At 35.4% G+C, this 19228-nt stretch overlaps 2 protein-coding genes and 1 long non-coding RNA gene across 3 annotated transcripts; 1 reads left to right on the forward strand and 2 right to left on the reverse strand.

Annotated features, from left to right (window-relative positions):
• Positions 1-240: 240 nt before the first annotated feature.
• On the reverse strand, positions 241-2062 carry LOC131607699 (uncharacterized). The gene is made up of 3 exons (XR_009285384.1): positions 1194-2062; positions 923-1077; positions 241-738 (listed from the first exon to the last, which is right to left on the reverse strand). It is a non-coding gene; the product is annotated as an uncharacterized LOC131607699 (long non-coding RNA).
• A 1840-nt stretch (positions 2063-3902) lies between these two features.
• LOC131607700 (uncharacterized) lies at positions 3903-4384 on the reverse strand. Its single transcript, XM_058879674.1, has one exon. The coding sequence runs from the start codon at positions 4311-4313 to the stop codon at positions 4062-4064; it is 252 nt and encodes an 83-aa protein (XP_058735657.1). The 5' UTR covers positions 4314-4384; the 3' UTR covers positions 3903-4061.
• Positions 4385-6374: 1990 nt separating this feature from the next.
• Positions 6375-8783, forward strand: LOC131605686 (uncharacterized). Its single transcript, XM_058878013.1, has 10 exons — positions 6375-6515; positions 6596-6863; positions 7037-7255; positions 7337-7427; positions 7517-7643; positions 7752-7855; positions 7941-8061; positions 8147-8317; positions 8399-8461; positions 8568-8783. Exons 1-10 carry the CDS (start codon positions 6375-6377, stop codon positions 8781-8783), a joined length of 1521 nt encoding a protein of 506 aa, XP_058733996.1.
• The last annotated feature ends 10445 nt before the right edge of the window (positions 8784-19228 follow it).

The raw sequence follows: 19228 nt of genomic DNA on the forward strand, positions 1-19228 counted from the left end.
TATTGAAAATAAAAAGTAATTAGAAAAATTGGAGATAGATAAAAATAGCACTAAACGTTTTTATTATCAAATACATCATTTTCAATCATATAATTTTACAATTTCTAATCTATAAACCTTCATCAATATATATTATATATAAGTCCAATTAGTGAGCATATTTTATTCAATAATTAGTCTAGATGGAACAAAGTGACATGATAAATACCTTTCTAACTTAGTCCATATTATATAAAGAAGTAAAAAAGAAGTCTGTATTCAAGATTAATATAAAGAGATATCAACACAGAACATAATTCAAAGTCTATCGATCTATCTAAGATAGTCATACACCTTAAATAAAAAAACTCTTATAAAGTTGTATAGATATCTTTTACCATTCCTGTTTTTATACTTTGCTAAAATAATTTCAACAAAGATTATCTGATTCTTGAAGTTTAGAAACATGAATGTCGGTCCACTTGTTTACAACTTCAGCAATATCATTTCTTGTAGTTTCCTCTCTCAGCTTTAGACTTACCATAGTTCATGTATTCATCTAACTCCTTCTCTGCACTCTCATGTTGTATTTGCAAGGAGTTTAGGCTGCTATATTTTAATTCAGTGATGCTGTTTAGATCATACTCCCGCTCATACTGTTGGATCTCCAGATTCACCTTGTCTACCAACTCGATCCATATACTTGCTCTATAGTTGAAAACATGATGAAAATATTACCAGAATCCCATATTTGAGAACCTTCAACATTAAAAAGTATACAATGAGAAACCTCTTCTTTTATTGGTTGAATCATACCCATTACTGAGTTTTCATGCTCCCAATGTTCAGTCAACTCAACTTGTTTATCTTTTAAACGTGTATAAAAAACTTTAGTGCATAGGAGAGGATTATTAACATAGAAATAAGAGAAGCAATTTAATACCTGGTAATTAATGCTGCAAGCTAAGGCTCCGATTCCCCGTCCCTGAATTTATGTATCCTTGCTAATGTTTTCTTCATCACTTCTAATCCAAACATTTAACTAATTCCAAGGCAGTCATATTCACAGCTTAACTTCCTTGTACATAATTCAAAGCACTGTAAATAAGAAATAAAGTCCTTTATATGATTTTAAAGTCACAGAACCTGGATATGGTAAAGTTTTTGCATATAAAAGTCCTGATTATGCTTTTAATCAAAACGACCTACCATACCTGGATAACAGTACCACTTGGATATGTTAATTTGCAGTCAATAATGATAATATACAGTAAGCATATTAAGGTTCCTGCTGCTCAGGCTTATATTGACGCAACTGCCCAAGGCACTGCATCAATGCTTTGTGCACATGGTCCAGAAGTTGAATGGAGAATTTGAACCATTTGGGAAGCTGCTTATGGAAGGATTCCTGCTAATTCCTCAACTGTTGATCTTCCAGAAATAATAGTTGTAGCCCCACTCTTCAAACACTTTTCAAATTGATTCATTTTTCATTAATCATGAAAGTTCAAAAAGATAAAGTAATACTCACATTACAACACACCTGAAAGCCCCAGCAAATGCTAGAGCAGTATATTCTCCTAGGCTCAAACCACATGCAACATCAACAAAATCGATAATCTGCTCACCTCCCTCGCGGGCACGAAGTAGCTCAACAGCAGCAAGACTTGTGACGTAATGGATAGGCTGAAGAAGTAGATACTTAGATAGTAAATTTACATCAATGAAACTTATATAAGCAACAAAATTTCATAGAGAACAAAGTGATGGATGTGTTCATGTGTAGAAAGTATCACCATATAAATATTTTCCTTGTGATTCTTTTTCTCTATTCTTTTAAAATATTGATTACAGGGAAGATTTAAGGTCTAATAAGGATGGAACAGAATGCTAAAATGAGAGAAACATGGCCTTGGGGATCAGAATCTGGCCTTGGGGGATCAGACTCTGATTATAGCTCTTAGACACCTATTTCCCCTTTAGATTAACAATATTCAGGATGTCGAGAAAGGAAAGGAAAGATTAAGATAGTAAATAATTAACAGTATGAAAGATTTCTTTACATTCAGGATGCAGGTAGTAGAATATTGGATATATATTAATTTAGAAATAGTCTAAATTAATATAAAATATATTATATGATATTTATAATATTTTATTCTAATAATTAATGGGTTGTGTGTTTGCTCTGTATGTTGTATTTTAGTAATTATAAATATGTACTCTTTAGTGTTTCACAGTGTGATAGTCTTAAGGTATATAGAGTTTATGGTCTTCTCTAGAGAAAATTAAAAAGGCAAATATTTTGGAAAACATTTGGAGTTATCCAAGGGGATTGAGAAATACTTCTAGATCTTGGGTTTGAGTGATTCATGTATTGAGAGTTGGAAAGCTTGAGAAACACTGGGATAGAAAACAGAGTTTGTTCTTAGGCGCCTTCAGGGTTGTTCTTGGAAACTCTGAAGGCAAAGACTATTTTCTTGTAACTCATTTGTAATCTCTTGTAACAACTTTCAAAATATAGTAAATTGTAGAGCTGCTCTTTCCCATGGAGTAAATCTTTTGATCAAACTGGGCAAACAAATGTTTCGTCTTTTTCCGCTTTATTCTGTTATAATTTTTGCTTATTGGTTAATATTGTTGAAGGCCAATTATTATGATTGATATTGTTCCTTGCCTCACATATCAAAGTATTGATTAAAATTGAATCTTGTTATTATTCACAACACTTTTCAATCATCATCCCAAATCTAACACCAGAATCCTTAACCAACTTATAAAGAGAGTCAACCAAAGAAATTGTCATAAAATCACTTATTTTTCCTAAGGATTTCACCTTGGCGATCAAAGTTACAAAATAAGATGTAAAGCTACAAGGTAACTAAGCAAAATGATGAAATTGCTAAAACATAATCCCTAAATCTTATCTAAAAAAATTCAATAATCTTCTAATAAAGTAGAAAGAAAATCCACCAGGACTAAATTTTTTATTACCAACGCACTGGGCCACAACACCATCTTACAATTGAAAAGTAAAAAGGAATCGTCAAAGTAAGATTACCCTCTTCGTATAGAGTGTGACCATCAAAGTGATGTCTATCAACATTTGACTCTTTAAAAATATATAAAAAATATTTAAAAATGTCTTGTCTATTCTCAAACACCCCATAAATCTAACATTCACCAACTTTCAAGGCTAAACTATTATTTCTCCTACTCCTACTCTTGATAGAAGCATGAAGGAAATCTAATTTTGTTTTTTGTGTTTTTTGATAAGCCTGAAGGAAATCTGAATTAGTAGCTCCTTCCTTAACCCATCTAGATTTGGATCTCTATAACACCTAAGAATCTTTAATTCATAAAAAGACCAAAACTATGCAATATAAAGATATCTAACCTTGAACTCTTCCTCAGATACACTTCTTGGATATGTCGTCATAGGGTCCAAATTTCTAACAAACTCTCTTAAAGTTTCAACCTTGAAATCTAAGTTTCCAAAAACCTATTTATGTCAAACTTAAAGGACCGACTAAGACGTTGGAATTTCTACAACAAAACAAAAGTCTTTCGTCCTTGGATTAGAGTATTAGACCAACAAGTTAGGACTAACTCAAAAAAGTTAGCACGAGATAACTAGTGATTATTAAAACGAAAAGGCTTAACATCCCACTGCTAATTAGAGTACTTAAGTGTGACATGGTAATGGTCAGATACATCCTGGGGAAGAGTCCACTTAAGCATCACCTCAGTGTCCTACCACCCATTAAAAACTGGAATCTTATCAAGACTACTAGTTTTTGTCCATGAAAACATATTTCTTTCTATTTTTGTTCCTATTAATAATATTCTTCTTAACTAGATATTGAAAGTAGATATATGCCTTCAAAAGGAAAGACTAAATATTAAGATAAGACATAGTAAAATATGTAAACATTACCAGTTTTATTTCATATTTAGTTCCCAGTAATACAGTTCACAAGATACACATAAACATAATTAAAACACTTTATTTTATTAATATTACTACTCATAACCACACACATATACATATTATATGTATATATGTAACTTGGAGAAGCCCATTAATTTCCAATCCTGGCTCCGGTATCGAATTTGGCCTTTCCAAATTTCTGAGTTCCTCCATATGAGTTGTTGAATGCATTTTTAGTTCCGTTGTTACGGTGGCTAGTGTAACCTCCATTGGTAACTGTTGCACCAGTTTTGAATTCAGCCTCATCGAAATCTTGATGGCCGCAAGTGTTGTTAAATGCATCAACAGTTCCATTGTTTCCACCATCATTCCCACCAAAGATGTTTCTCAATAAACCAGCCATCTTATAATATATGATATGATCTCTCTCTCAATTGGTATATAATGCTTAGTTTTGTGTTGATGATTGTTGCTACCTGAGACAAGCATTATATAGATGCATAAAGTTACTATGTTATAAACAGAATCTAATGCTATAATTGTTTCCTTCAACTTGAAGCTTTAAATTATTGAATTTTATTGAACTTGTATGGTTCAGTCCTTTTTCTTTGTCAAATCTAATTTTTCCAAAAGATGCCAAATAGTATATTTGTTTATAAAAAATAGAATTCAAGAAGCGAAATATACATTTTATTATTAATTATATACTAATGAAAAGTTATGAATAACTTCTGTATTAACAGTAGTATTTAGTATAAATTCAAAAATTATATTTAAAAGTTATTTTATCTGTCCAAAAAAAATATAGTTCATGTTGTTTTATACTATTTTTTTGATTTTCCTTAAAATGTTTTTTTTTTTAAAATTTAAATTAATTTAATAGTTTTGAGAAATGAGAATGAATCATATAAACTATCAATATTTATTTCCTCATCTCATAAATCTTATAAATGAGTCTTTTATTTTTATGGACTAATCACAAGAATAAAATATATTTTCTTATCTTATCTTTATTTATTCTTTGTTTGAAAGGTTAGGACCATAATTCCAGAAATATTATTTTCAAGAATATCACCATTGGAAAATTTATTCCGTGTTTAGCGAGCAATTTAATTTCCTATATTTAAAATATATTTAATTTAAATTTTAAAATAAAAAATAAATGAGTTAAAATTTTTGAAAATGAAAAGTTATAGGTAACTATTTTTATTTCATGAGAATGTAAGATTTTCATCCTATGTCATAGAAATAGAAAGTGACAAAACTATGTGTGATATAATTTCCTAAAAATAAAAATACTTAAAAATAATTAATTAAAACTTGAAATAAAAATAAGATTGAAAAATATTCTAGCCTACATTATTTAAGAATAAATTTACAATTCAAGAACAAACTGCCTTAGTAGTTATCTACTTATCTTTATTTGTTCATAAGAAAAGGATACTAATGTTCTTATGGCCATTTATAAGTAAATGAACCATACCCATGTAGTATCGATAATTCAATATTTTCTCTGTCACTGTAAGTCATTTAAATAGAATAGTAATGTGATCCTAAATATTATACTTTATTTACACTTTCGGATGTACATTTGCCGCTAATCAACTATCTACCCATTAATAAAATGTAGCCCAAAATTACCATTTACCCCTACTACTCAAAATATTTTACACTAACAAAAGGTGTTTCCTGTAATTAACAAATTCAAAAATCAACCATGCCATTTGCTAGCCTTCTATTGGTCAATGTCTTCAAATTTTGTACTTTCCCATTTTACTTTTCAGACTATTTCGTTTCCCTCCATCCAATATAGTCTCAATAGTCTCTCTCTGCAAACATCACCAACATTTGTGCAAGAAATCTTTTTGCAACCGGAGAGAGACACCACCGCCCGCTTCCCTTCCTAGAGCAAACATCACCCTCTTTTTCCAAAGAACGACAACACCAGGTATAAACCTTTCCGTTTCGTCACGCAATATCACCCTCTTTCTCCCAAGAACAAAACGCACCTTTCAACATCTTTCGTTTGCCAATATCTTGGTTCTACCCTTTTTTGTGTGTTTGCTTTTACTCATACTTCTTATACCTTTGTTTGGATCTAACATGGTTTGCAATACATGGTATCTGTGTGTTTGCTCTTGCTATGGATATTTCTTTGTTGTTATTTATGCTTCCTCAAGTTTTCAAACAAAACGCACCTTTCAACATCTTTCGTTTGCCAATATCTTGGTTCTACCCTTTTTTGTGTGTTTGCTTTTACTCATACTTCTTATACCTTTGTTCGGATCTAACATCGTTTGCAATAGATGGTATTTGTGTGTTTGCTCTTGCTATTGATGTTTCTTTGTTGTTATTTATGCTTCCTCAAGTTTTCAATTTTATGGCATTTTTACACGTTTACAAACCTGCCTATTTAAGTTTATAAAAGAATCATGCTCAAGTTTTCATTTTTACCACAGGAAGGATGTCAAGGCAGCCCATTCTGATCAAGGATCTGGTCAAAGGGAACCAAGTTTGGAAAATGCTCATTCGAGTAGTTGATTTGTGGGTTGTTATTGAAAAAAATGGTCAACAACATGTGGAAGCCGTGATTCAAGATGGACAGGTATAGTTTTTACTAACTCTTAACATTTATGCATCATTTACTAAATCCTACTTTATGTTTGTTGTTTATGCATTTCACAGGGTGATAAGATCCATGTCATAACTCGGAGCAGGGACTTCCAAGATTGGGTTGAAGCTGTCAAGGAGCATGAGACGTATAATCTATACAACGGAGAGCCTGTTGACAATGATGTCCCGCTGAAGGTGTGTTGTAACCCACTCAAGCTCATCTTTAATGGAGGCACTACCCTGACCAAAGTGGCTATACCGGAAATACCAGCTCATAGATTCAGTTTTTTTCCTATTGAGAAGTTCCTCAAAGGTGACTTCAAACATGACATGTTGTATGGTAAGCTATACTAAGTTTAACCACTGAGCAAAGTCTGTGTTCATTTTCTCCTGGTTTTTTTCATTTCTCAAGGCCTACATTGCACCAAGTATTGATATAGTAAAGTTTATCTTTGTCATTCAATCTGATGTTTTGGTTATCACTTATGTTATTGTTGTGTTCACACCATGCAGATGTTATTGGGGTGTTACAGGATGTTTTAAAGACCCAGATGGGAGGTGGGGGAAAGAAGTCTTGTGTCAACGTCAATATACGTGACGTACAGGGGAATGTCATTGAGCTGGTGCTATGGGATGATTATGCCAAGCAGTTTGTCAACTACACTACCCCTAACAACTTTTCTGGTCCTACTTTAATATTGTTGACACATGCATGGTGCAAGCCAAATACAGGTTTCATAAACAAATTGGATTCGTGTTCTTTTTGTGTTGTTTTATTTTCTTACTAAACGACCGTTACACATTACATTTCAGTATCCGGTTTACCGTGTCTTTCCAACGCATGGAGCGGCTCAAAGCTTTACTTTAACTTGGATCATCCACAAGTTGATCAGTACAAAGCAAGGTAAGAAGTTCTTAGGGATCAATTAGTTAAATTCATCATACATTCCTATTAGTTAGATGCTTTTTTGACTACTTAGTGTTATGTAACAGTTTTGGAGACAACATGCCTGCCCCTTCCCAATCAATGACTTGCGATTCATCCATTCAATCTAGAGACAGTTTCTGGACTAAATTGAGTGAGGTCAAGAGTGTCCGTGCAATATCTGAATTTGGAAAGGTGTTACTACTATTTTATATTACTTTGTTTGAAATTCTGATTTCTTGTGCTTACAAATATGCTTTCTTCTAATTGCAATTCTGTTTTCCAATTATCTTTTCGCAACAGGACTGTTATGCCACCACTATTGGGACGACCATAGGTTTTAATGCCTCCAGGTGTGGATGGTATTTTGAATCAACTGGAAACACAGAAGCCGAACCTGTTACCAAGTAAACACTATGGCTTTCCCTTGCATTCAATCTGGAATCTTTTCTTATGCCATCGTTTAATGTTATTTGTCAATTTCATATTTAGATTCAAACTGGAGGTTGAGGTGGAGTATGAGAACCACAGGGGGGTCTTTGTTTTTTGGGATAAGGATTGCATACCTTATACTAAATTGACTGCTAAGGAACTTCGAGAAGTTATGAAAGCTGTAAGTAATGCATTAATCACCTTGAATGATTTGATCAATATTACACAAATTGTCTTTTCTGAACACTTTGAATGATTTCATGTAGGCTGGAGAGGATAATCCTAAGATTTGGCCTACTCACCTCGATGTTCTATTGAATAGGAAATTGGTCTTTCGTGTCAAGTACCAATCACAATACCAACGATTCTCTATCGTGAAGATACTTAACGAAGACGGCCTTTACACTAAGTTTCACAACTATCTCACACCAGATGAGGTAATCGACAACTCTTTGACACTATTTTTTTTTACCTTTTTATAATACACTATTGACCTAACAGCATTTACATGTTTTCAGAATACAACTAATGCTGATGTTATGGAAATGGACACCACTTCTCCAAATCTTACTCCAAACCAAGTGAGTTCATAACATTTTGCTTTGGCTTTCTTTAACAAATACATTGATCTTATGTTGAATCCATTTCTATACTAAATGGTAACTCCTTTATATATGGCATGAGCAGGTTACACAGAGTTCTGAACCGTCAATTGGTGCTCAACTACCTTATGCTGCTAACCAATCGGGGAGTCCGACTGCCAGCTGCAGCAGTACCCCTGCAAAGAGGATTGCTACGTCGACCTCAGTGAATGATGCCATCCAGTCTGAGGAGCTCACCCCTAAGCAATCAGCCACTAAGGCCAAGACTGGAAAGAAGACAAAGCATATCAAGAAGGAATAACTTTGGTCGGTCGATTGCAGCAAATTGTTGACTTTTTTGATGCTTACCATGGCATTTAACTATTTGTAAGGATTTAATCCAACTATTAATACCTACTTTTGTTGGCCATTGTCTTATGACTTTGAAGTTGCCATGTCTCAAGTACTTTGACACCTCATCTGTCAATTTATAATGTTTTGTGATGAACCTTAATGATGCTTAAATATGCAGCACCTTCCATTGAATGGAAATTGAAATGCTATTATATTACTTATTAAATTTTAGTTATCAATTCTGTTTTTTTATCAATTCTGTTTATATATGTAACACCCCAAATCTACCCGGTAATTATAATAAAAATCAGAGTATAAATTGCAAACAACATTCATTTGAGGTATCACATATTCGTCATTCAAAAACAATTATGGCTTAATTGCCTTCATATAGATACATAGCACGTAACTTAAAACGGACAATTAAATCATTATTAAAAAATCACTTTGTTTCAAATTAAATAGTTAACTCGCAGCGGAATCATCAAACTTCATAAATATTCTAATCAAATCGTAGCATCATTGCACAGTAACTTTAAGTTACAATTTAAAACATAATTCACTTAAAAATTCAGCAAACAAATTAATAAATAAAACAATCGCTTTATCCCCCCGAGTGCTACGTATCAGAGCAAGACACCAACTCGATTAACAGCAATTAAAGACTTCATAAAATCACTTCAAATTTCCATCGCTATCTTGAGTACCTGTCAATTTCCCATGGTAGGGAAACATCATTCAGAAAGGGTGAGATATCTACCAATATAAACAAACGCATGATAAACAATATATTAGAATTTAATCATACGAAATTATCACGTTACAGCTTTCAGACTACATTTATAATAACAATTAACCTGAACAGTTATAATTAACAAAAATCAATAACGACAACATATTAATAGTTATAACAACTATTTCTCATCTTCCAGACAATACTTGTCACAACACGTCATTAGTATAACAATTTATAATTACAACTCCACATTATCACAATTTAACAACAACTCAAGTCACATTGTCATACCCCAAAATTTGCCCGATGAAAATCTACGTCCATTAATTCATCAGTGGTATTAAAATAAGGGTCATGGGGTTTAACATCTCTATTGTTAAACTCATTCTCTTATAAACCGTTTTGAGTTAAAGCAGGGGTGTAATCAACAGGTATTTGGGCCCAACCAGTTGGCCCAATTTATCCGTAGAAGGTTTGTTTTCTTTTATAATAATTAATCAATATTTATTTTATTGTTATAATTTTACTAAAACCATTATTATTTATTAATATTAGGATTTAGTATTATTATTAAACAGTTGAAATAATATTATGATTATTATTATTATTCGGATTAAAGTTATTATTATTATTAGGATTAGAATAATTAGTATTTTATCTTAGGTTAATATTATAAGTATATCAATTTTGGGTTATTAGGTTGATTGGATACTAGGCCCACTAGCAACCCTAACCTAATTTGTAGATGATAAAAGGACTTTTTTTTCTAATCCTGGGGGGAGGCCGAAAATCTGCAAAAAGAGGGGGACCGGAAAACGGAACAGAGCGTTCTTGAAAAAAATTTTACGCTTGCAGCCTGGGACAAATTCATAGACTTTTGAAGGTGTAAATACGATCCTGGAATTCCCCTGAAGCGGTGCCACACGTTCCTAGCCTTTGAAACCGCAAGAGCATTCTCACAGAAGCCACTGTGTTCTTTAAATTATCTTGATGCCGGTTACTTCCATTCACGCGTTGTAAATGAGTTTTGTTCATATATTTATGTTTATCTTGATGTTCATGACCTTCCTGGAAAGTTAATTGGAGTTTGGCTGCAATTTGAACGATTCACCATTAATGGGGTTCTTAAGGTTTAAATTGGGGGCACTGATACAGACGAAATTAGGATTAATTATTAGTACCATTGAACTCAGAGCGGAATTTCTATTCGATTTATGTATCTGAATGTGATTTATGTTGCATATTGGTTGAGTTTGGTTGTTGCAGGGATACGGCTACAGTAGAAAAAAAACCCAAAGTTTTCACGTGTTACAGAAAAAATGGCAACGAAGAAGAAGCACCTGGGCGTTTGCATTCATTCTTTTTTTTACTTTGCGTTTTGTATATATTTAACTGTGCGCAGGTTGCTACAGCTGGCGACTCTGCTGGGGATACACTTAATGGTGAATTACTATGCTCCTAAGGCTTGAGAGGGTTTAGGTTTAGGTTTGTGGCAAACGGTTTAGGTTTTTTGGCGAAATTTGTAGGGTTTGGCAAATACGCCAAAAATTAGGGTTTATTTATTTTTGTAAATATCTATTTTTTATTTTTTGTTATTCATTTATTTGTGAATATATATTTTTAAATATTTGCTGCTTTAATACATTGTCTAAATTATAAGCGGCTGGATTTCGAGGTTAGTTTTTAAATATTTAAATTTAAATTTATTTATTTATTTACTTATTCTAAGGTTCATTTATTTATAGAAATTTAATTAAAATATTTATTTAAATGAATACTTTTATTTCTATTGCATCTGTTGGGTATATTATATTGTTGTTAAAACCTAAGTGTGGGAGTTAACTTTGAGACCAAAAGGGGACATGAATCGCCTTACGAGTCTCACTGATAACTCCACTCGGAGTGGGTTAGGTATTTGGAAAGGTCCGAAACGAAGCTTGACTTTGTGGAGGGCTGGACTGGATACTTAGCTGATCTCTCCGGGAACCTACCCCAAAAATTCGAACCTCATGGATAAAATGAGTTGTTCCAAAATCCGAAGAGACGAAAAAGTCTCGGAGGCTACGAACGACCCCATGAGACCTTCTAGAACACTCCCAAAAAAAGGGTAGGCTCCCTAGAGCCGCTACGTCGAACCTATGAACCTAGGACTTTCGTGCTCATGTGCTTATTATATGTTTGCAACTTATTTGCTTTGGATATCTATGCGTTTGGATTTTGCAGGTATCCCTACATGGTCCCTAGCCTGTAGGGACTCTAATTTCTAAAAGACCGTGTCTTTCCCACGGAAGACATCACCATCTATGCATCCCCTAGCCTGTGGGGATTTTATTTTTATATCCTTGTATTCTTACAACTACGCGTCCTTCCCACGAAGGACATTTCCATTAACGCACGTCAATTGGCCTCTCGATGGCCATGCGATTCGGTGATTGTCGTGAACGGTCACCCGTGCTTGCTACTACGTACTCCCTAGCATATAGGGATTTTCTGTTACATCCACGTGTTTTCACAATGACGCGTCCTTCCCCGAAGGACAACTTCACTAGCATGCGTTCGATTGGCCTCTCGATGGCTATGAAATCTAGTGACTGTCCTGAACGGTCACTCCATGCTTATTCCCGCGCACCCTCTAACTTGTAGGGTTTGGATCTCCATTTACACATCACATCCCTAGCCTGTAGGGATTTCTCTTTGTCCAGATCGTCCTTAGATAGGTTGTGTTCCGCATAGAGAACCTTCCCACGAGGGACAAATTCATTGGTACACGTTGATTAGCCTCTCGATGGCCATGAGATTTAGTGACTGTCTTGAACGGTCACTAGCCGCTATCTTCTGCATACTCTCGAATCCAAGGGATTTCCTTTAGCGTGTCATAACATTTATCCTGCAAAGATTCCAAGAGGGTCTAATGGCGCCTCTAAGGCCATCCCTATGATCATATGTTACACGTCTGCATTGCATACACGGAGTTACAATATAAGGAGTCTCTCGCTTACGCGTGCATTGGCATTTTCATGCATTCATACATTCTCACTTGCATTTCTATCTTCGCCCGCATCCATACCAACCATGCTAGCCAGTTTCCCGAAACTCAAAAAAAAAATCAAAGGATCGTAGACTATGGAGAAAGGAGGATAAATTGAGAATGACCGTAGTCTTACTAAGAAAAAGAGGATGTCTTTCACCATGCCAGCCGCGTGTCCATGCCTTGTCATAACAGAATTTAAATACAATAAAGGTTGTCATCGAGCAAGGACCAGTTCAACAAAGAGTTCCCTCATAGATACACTTAAGAGGTATCTAGTCATTAAGGGGTTCATCTTAGAACATATCAAACTTACAAGGTCGCTCTACGATAACCTGGGGGCAAGGATTAGTCCAACTGGGGCAGAATCCTAAACAAAGATGCCTATGGAGGAAAGACCTGTGTTAACACCACACCAAGGGGCAAAAGGGTCATAGGTTCTCCTTATGAATCTACAAATTCTAAAGGTTACAAATGGTGTGGTGCTATCCTTAGAAGAAAAGCAAAAGAGGTTCAGTCAAAGGAAACTCATGAAGTTCCGATACGACGAAAACCCACCACTAATGATTTATTCTCGCCAGGTTTGACATGCCCAAGGAAAAATCGAGGTTGCCCTCATTTCTACAAGTCTAAAGAACTAAGGAGTGAAACAAGGTCAGTGGATCTACAAAGGAGATTATCCCTAGGATTAATAGGTGTTTACCATGCTCAAAATCTCAACCCCTACGATCGCTAAGTGTTATTCAGGATAAAAGTGGTACCTTCGGATTAGCAATCCTAATGGGATGACTACACAGGTTTTGGAATCAATTCATTCATTTCATTCGCTCACTACTATGACTTTCCAGTCACACACTCCTATTTTTAGGGTTATTAACAAACTTGAGGGAGAATGACGAATACAAATGACTAAGTCCAGCTAAACGTATGCTTTCAAGGTAAGACCAAGCCGAGGATGTACAGGCATTGTTTCTATTCCCAAACAGTGGAGATATAAGGATGTTAATCCCTCGTTACCCCCTCGAGCCAGGATTTGGAGTTTGTTTCTACTTTTCAAAAGAACCTTGATTTCAACCAGGGGCAGGGTAGATTTCAATTAATTCAATGGTGTATTTTGGTTGTCAAGAGAATCACTCAATCCAAGCAAAGGATCAAGCAAAGCAAAGGTTCAAGCATATTTTCTTCCTCGCATTCATCAAAGATTGAGGAAGCAATGGAGATGACATTCACAACATCTTCTTCCTCAATACATCATTCAAGATCGAGGAAGTATCAAATTCGAAGCTTACAAATCAAAAACAAACATGGTAGTCACAATATTCAATATTCAACATACAAGGATCAAATATCAAAAGAGCATTCAAAAGAAAAACGCCCGCTAAGTCAAAATGAAAAATCTTAGGAAAATGACTTAGGCAAAAATTAGGGCATCCCGATGGATCACATTCAAAGGAATTGATTCATGCAAAATAAGGGGATAAAAACAAAGGAGTAATACAAGGGATAACCTTGTGACTGCTGAATCATCAAAGCTTCACGTCAATGCTTGGATCTTTACAACATATGTCATCAAAGTTTGGATCTCTACTAAGGCTTTTGCTCAACATCGAAACTGAAACGATTCTCTTGCAAACAAAGCACATCCATTGGATTAGTAGAATTTTTAGGATCTGGAGAACATCAAGGAGAAAGGGGCGGGATAAATAAAATTTTGAGCCTTATATCCATTGTTTCTTAAAACATGAACCAGGCCAAATTACAACATTTAAAAGTCCTAATTGAGGCAAGGTTAACCATGAAAGCATATTAAGCAGGATTTGTTATACTGACTCCTATGTTTGTTAAAACTACTTCTAATCACTATGCTTCTTCAAGCATTCTTTTCAAAACCATCCAGTCCTAATTCATAACGGACTTCGATTTCAAAACTTGCATACACATTGCATTGGAGTTACTTCTCAAAGGGTACAACGTCATCTGCGAGTATACACTTAGCATCGAAGAAATCTCGAAATTGGTTTAATCAAAGGTGATCATTTCTAATAAAGACCCTGGAGTCGGGGGAACCACATCTAGAGGGTTCTCCTAAACAGGGGCAAAAATTCAGGGATCGCAGGAGCATGCAATCGAACATCCTATTAACTAGGGGCACTCTTCCTAAGGTTCAATCGACTTGGGTCACATCTCGAAACAATCTCAAACAGGGGCATGTCAAACATGGGAAGAATTCAAATTCAAAGGATAGAACACCATGGATAACCTTCCATGACCTGGAGATCAGGGGCACACCCTTCAATCTAAACATCGAAGCATATGACAAGGCTATTCCCTGGGGCACTTCCTTCATAAGCATCTTTCTCCATGAAAATACTGGGGCAATGGATATCAAATCCGCAAGACACACAGCATAAAAAAAGGCGTTCTCGCACTTTACAACATCGAACAAATCTTTCTCCTAACTACGATCTTCCAAGCTCAAACAAAACAGGTATTGGGAAATCGCGCTAGCATCACACCCCATCTTAACAAACAGACCTGCAACTCCAGCGAACTATATACGCTTTGGTTATTAATAACCTACCATTGGAGCATCACACAAATACAAATCATGCATTACATAAACTGGTTGATACATTATACCATACCTTTTCAGGTAGTGTTCTCTAAAACAAATCTCACGATCCTTTCTAGGAGTCTTTTCACATAGTCTTCTATAAGACAACTCTCACGATCCTTTCTAGGAGCCTCCCCAAACAGTCTTATTCGAGACGAATTATCACCATTTCCAAGAAACCTCTTTAGGTAGTCTTTTCCGAGACACTATTTTCTAAAAAAAAAAAAAAAAAACCTTTCTAGGTAGTCTTCTCTAAGACAATCATCGTCATTTCTAAGTACCTTTTCAGGTAGTCCTCTTCAGGAAATTTTAAGTACCTTTTTAGGTAGTCTTCTTCAAGACAATTTGTCTTCCTTTTTAGGAACCTTTATAGGCGGTCTTCTTTAAGATATTCTACGAACCTTTCTAGGCGGTCTTCTTTAAGATATTCTACGAACCTTTCTAGGCAGTCTTCTTTAAGATATTCTACGAACCTTTCTAGGCGGTCTTCTTTAAGATATTCTACGAACCTTTCTAGGCGGTCTTCTTTAAGATATTCTACGAACCTTTATAGGCAGTCTTCTTTAAGATATCCTACGAACCTTTCTAGGCGGTCTTCTTTAAGATATTCTACGAACCTTTCTAGGCAGTCTTCTTTAAGACAAATTTCAACCCTTGCTAAGAGCCTTTTCAGGTAGTCGTCTTTAAAGACATTCTCCATTCTTTCCTAAGAACCTCTTCAGGTAGTCTTCTTTAAGACATTCCAAGAACCCTTTTTAGGCAGTCTTCTTTAAGACATTCTCTTTCTAAAGGTAGTCTTCTTTAAGACATTCTACGAACCTTCCTAAGTAGTCTTTTCTAAAGACATCCATTATCCTTTCCAAGAACCTTTTTAGGTAGTCTTTTAAGACATTTCTTCCAACCTTTTCAGGTAGTCTTATAGAAGACACTATTTCGTTCCACTCGTCACATCAATCAACATATGCATAAGCATAAGCATTATCCCATGCATCGAAACATCCAATTCAAAACTCTGGTGCTAAGCTACATTGTCCACCTGCTTCCCGGTAACCTTACCGATGATAGCAACCCTGCTGAACATTTCATAAAACATATACATACGCATTAGCATATACATATCATCTAACGTATTCACATACTGCATATCACAAAGGTCCAATTTTCATGTACAAATCCAAATCCTATTTCAAATCCTATTCAAGTTCCTAGTCCAATTCCTATTCCTAATCCTATTCCAACTCCTATTCCAAACTGATTCCCCATCCTATTCCCAACTCCCATCTTTCGAATCCTATTTCAAATCCTATTTCTAAATCCTATTTCAATTCCCATTCCCAATTTCCAAATCCAAACCCCTGCTTTCAAATCCCATTTCAATTCCAATTTCAAATCCTATTCCAATTTCAATTTCAAATTCAAACCAAATCGTAACCCTCGCGTTACGTCTTATCACGGCAGTGATAACGGCAATATCAAACCAAATCGTAACCCTCGCGTTACGTCTTATCACGGCAGTGATAACGGCAATTTCAAACCAAATCGTAACCCTCGCGTTACGTCTTATCACGGCAGTGATAACGGCAATATCAAACCAAATCGTAACCCTCGCGTTACGTCTTATCACGGCAGTGATAACGGCAATTTCAAACCAAATCGTAACCCTCGCGTTACGTCTTATCACGGCAGTGATAACGGCAATTTCAAACCAAATCGTAACCCTCGCGTTACGTCTTATCACGGCAGTGATAACGGCAATTTCAAACCAAATCGTAACCCTCGCGTTACGTCTTATCACGGCAGTGATAACGGCAATTTCCAACCAAATCGTAACCCTCGCGTTACGTCTTATCACGACACTGATAACGGCAATTTCAAACCAAATCGTAACCCTCGCGTTACGTCTTATCACGTTAGTCCCTTGGCAGTGATAATGGCACCTTCAATCGTAACCTATCACGTTACGTCTTATCACGTTAGTCCCTTGGCAGTGATAATGGCACTTTCAATTCCAATTTCAACCCCAACCATGACTTATTGCGTTAGTCCCTGAACAACAGTAAGTTATGCCTTATCACGCTAGTTCCCTGGCAGTGATATGAAGCTACGTCTCTTTGCAAGTAGGGATTTATTTCCCTTAATCACAAGGTTTCTCAAACAGTTCTGCAATGGGGTTTATCACGTTAGTCCCTCGGCAGTGATCTTCTTCAAAATTTCATCAACAACAAACAAGGTTTTATCTTTCTTTTCAGAATTATTAACATACTTCAACTAACAACTAACAATCATGCATCATTCAATTAACATATCTCATTCATACATAACGCATATACATACATCGCTCTCATTTATCTTGAGAAGCTCACTGCATCATGCATCGCATGCATCATAAGCATTGCATAAAGTCAAAACTGCCTTTTCAGGCCACGCTACGATCAAAATGCGTAGCTCCTCAAAAAAAGAAGGAGCATCTGCTTCGCAAAAAAAAAAAAAAAAGAGAGAAAAAAAGAGAAGAAGGAATGATATTTACCCTGGGTGGCATCTGTAAGCCCATCTCCCTCAGAAGTCCTTCTCGACAAATGCAAATTTTAGGGCATTTCAGTGTCCAATCATCTTCTACCTTTAGACCACGATAGGCAGACGTGCCTATCTGACTCTTCAGGTTTAAGAAGATTGAACAGGGGCAGCTGTCATACCCCAAAATTTGCCCGATGAAAATCTACGTCCATTAATTCATCAGTGGTATTAAAATAAGGGTCATGGGGTTTAACATCTCTATTGTTAAACTCATTCTCTTATAAACCGTTTTGAGTTAAAGCAGGGGTGTAATCAACAGGTATTTGGGCCCAACCAGTTGGCCCAATTTATCCGTAGAAGGTTTGTTTTCTTTTATAATAATTAATCAATATTTATTTTATTGTTATAATTTTACTAAAACCATTATTATTTATTAATATTAGGATTTAGTATTATTATTAAACAGTTGAAATAATATTATGATTATTATTATTATTCGGATTAAAGTTATTATTATTATTAGGATTAGAATAATTAGTATTTTATCTTAGGTTAATATTATAAGTATATCAATTTTGGGTTATTAGGTTGATTGGATACTAGGCCCACTAGCAACCCTAACCTAATTTGTAGATGATAAAAGGACTTTTTTTTCTAATCCTGGGGGGAGGCCGAAAATCTGCAAAAAGAGGGGGACCGGAAAACGGAACAGAGCGTTCTTGAAAAAAATTTTACGCTTGCAGCCTGGGACAAATTCATAGACTTTTGAAGGTGTAAATACGATCCTGGAATTCCCCTGAAGCGGTGCCACACGTTCCTAGCCTTTGAAACCGCAAGAGCATTCTCACAGAAGCCACTGTGTTCTTTAAATTATCTTGATGCCGGTTACTTCCATTCACGCGTTGTAAATGAGTTTTGTTCATATATTTATGTTTATCTTGATGTTCATGACCTTCCTGGAAAGTTAATTGGAGTTTGGCTGCAATTTGAACGATTCACCATTAATGGGGTTCTTAAGGTTTAAATTGGGGGCACTGATACAGACGAAATTAGGATTAATTATTAGTACCATTGAACTCAGAGCGGAATTTCTATTCGATTTATGTATCTGAATGTGATTTATGTTGCATATTGGTTGAGTTTGGTTGTTGCAGGGATACGGCTACAGTAGAAAAAAAACCCAAAGTTTTCACGTGTTACAGAAAAAATGGCAACGAAGAAGAAGCACCTGGGCGTTTGCATTCATTCTTTTTTTTACTTTGCGTTTTGTATATATTTAACTGTGCGCAGGTTGCTACACACATCACAATTAAATCACACTCATGCCACATACAATGAGACTCTACAACTGCACATGCATGTGGTACCCAGGGCTTCAGCCCCCATCGCCAATTGCCAGTTAAACAGAGGCATCAAGGCATAAGCCTTCGTCACTAATTTGTCAATCTAGGCCGTCGCCAAAAATGCATATGTATATGAATGCAACAAACACACACAACAAACAAAATCATCGTCACAAGG

This window comes from Vicia villosa, linkage group LG5, assembly GCF_029867415.1.
Source record: "Vicia villosa cultivar HV-30 ecotype Madison, WI linkage group LG5, Vvil1.0, whole genome shotgun sequence".
Classification (NCBI taxonomy): Eukaryota; Viridiplantae; Streptophyta; class Magnoliopsida; order Fabales; family Fabaceae; genus Vicia; species Vicia villosa.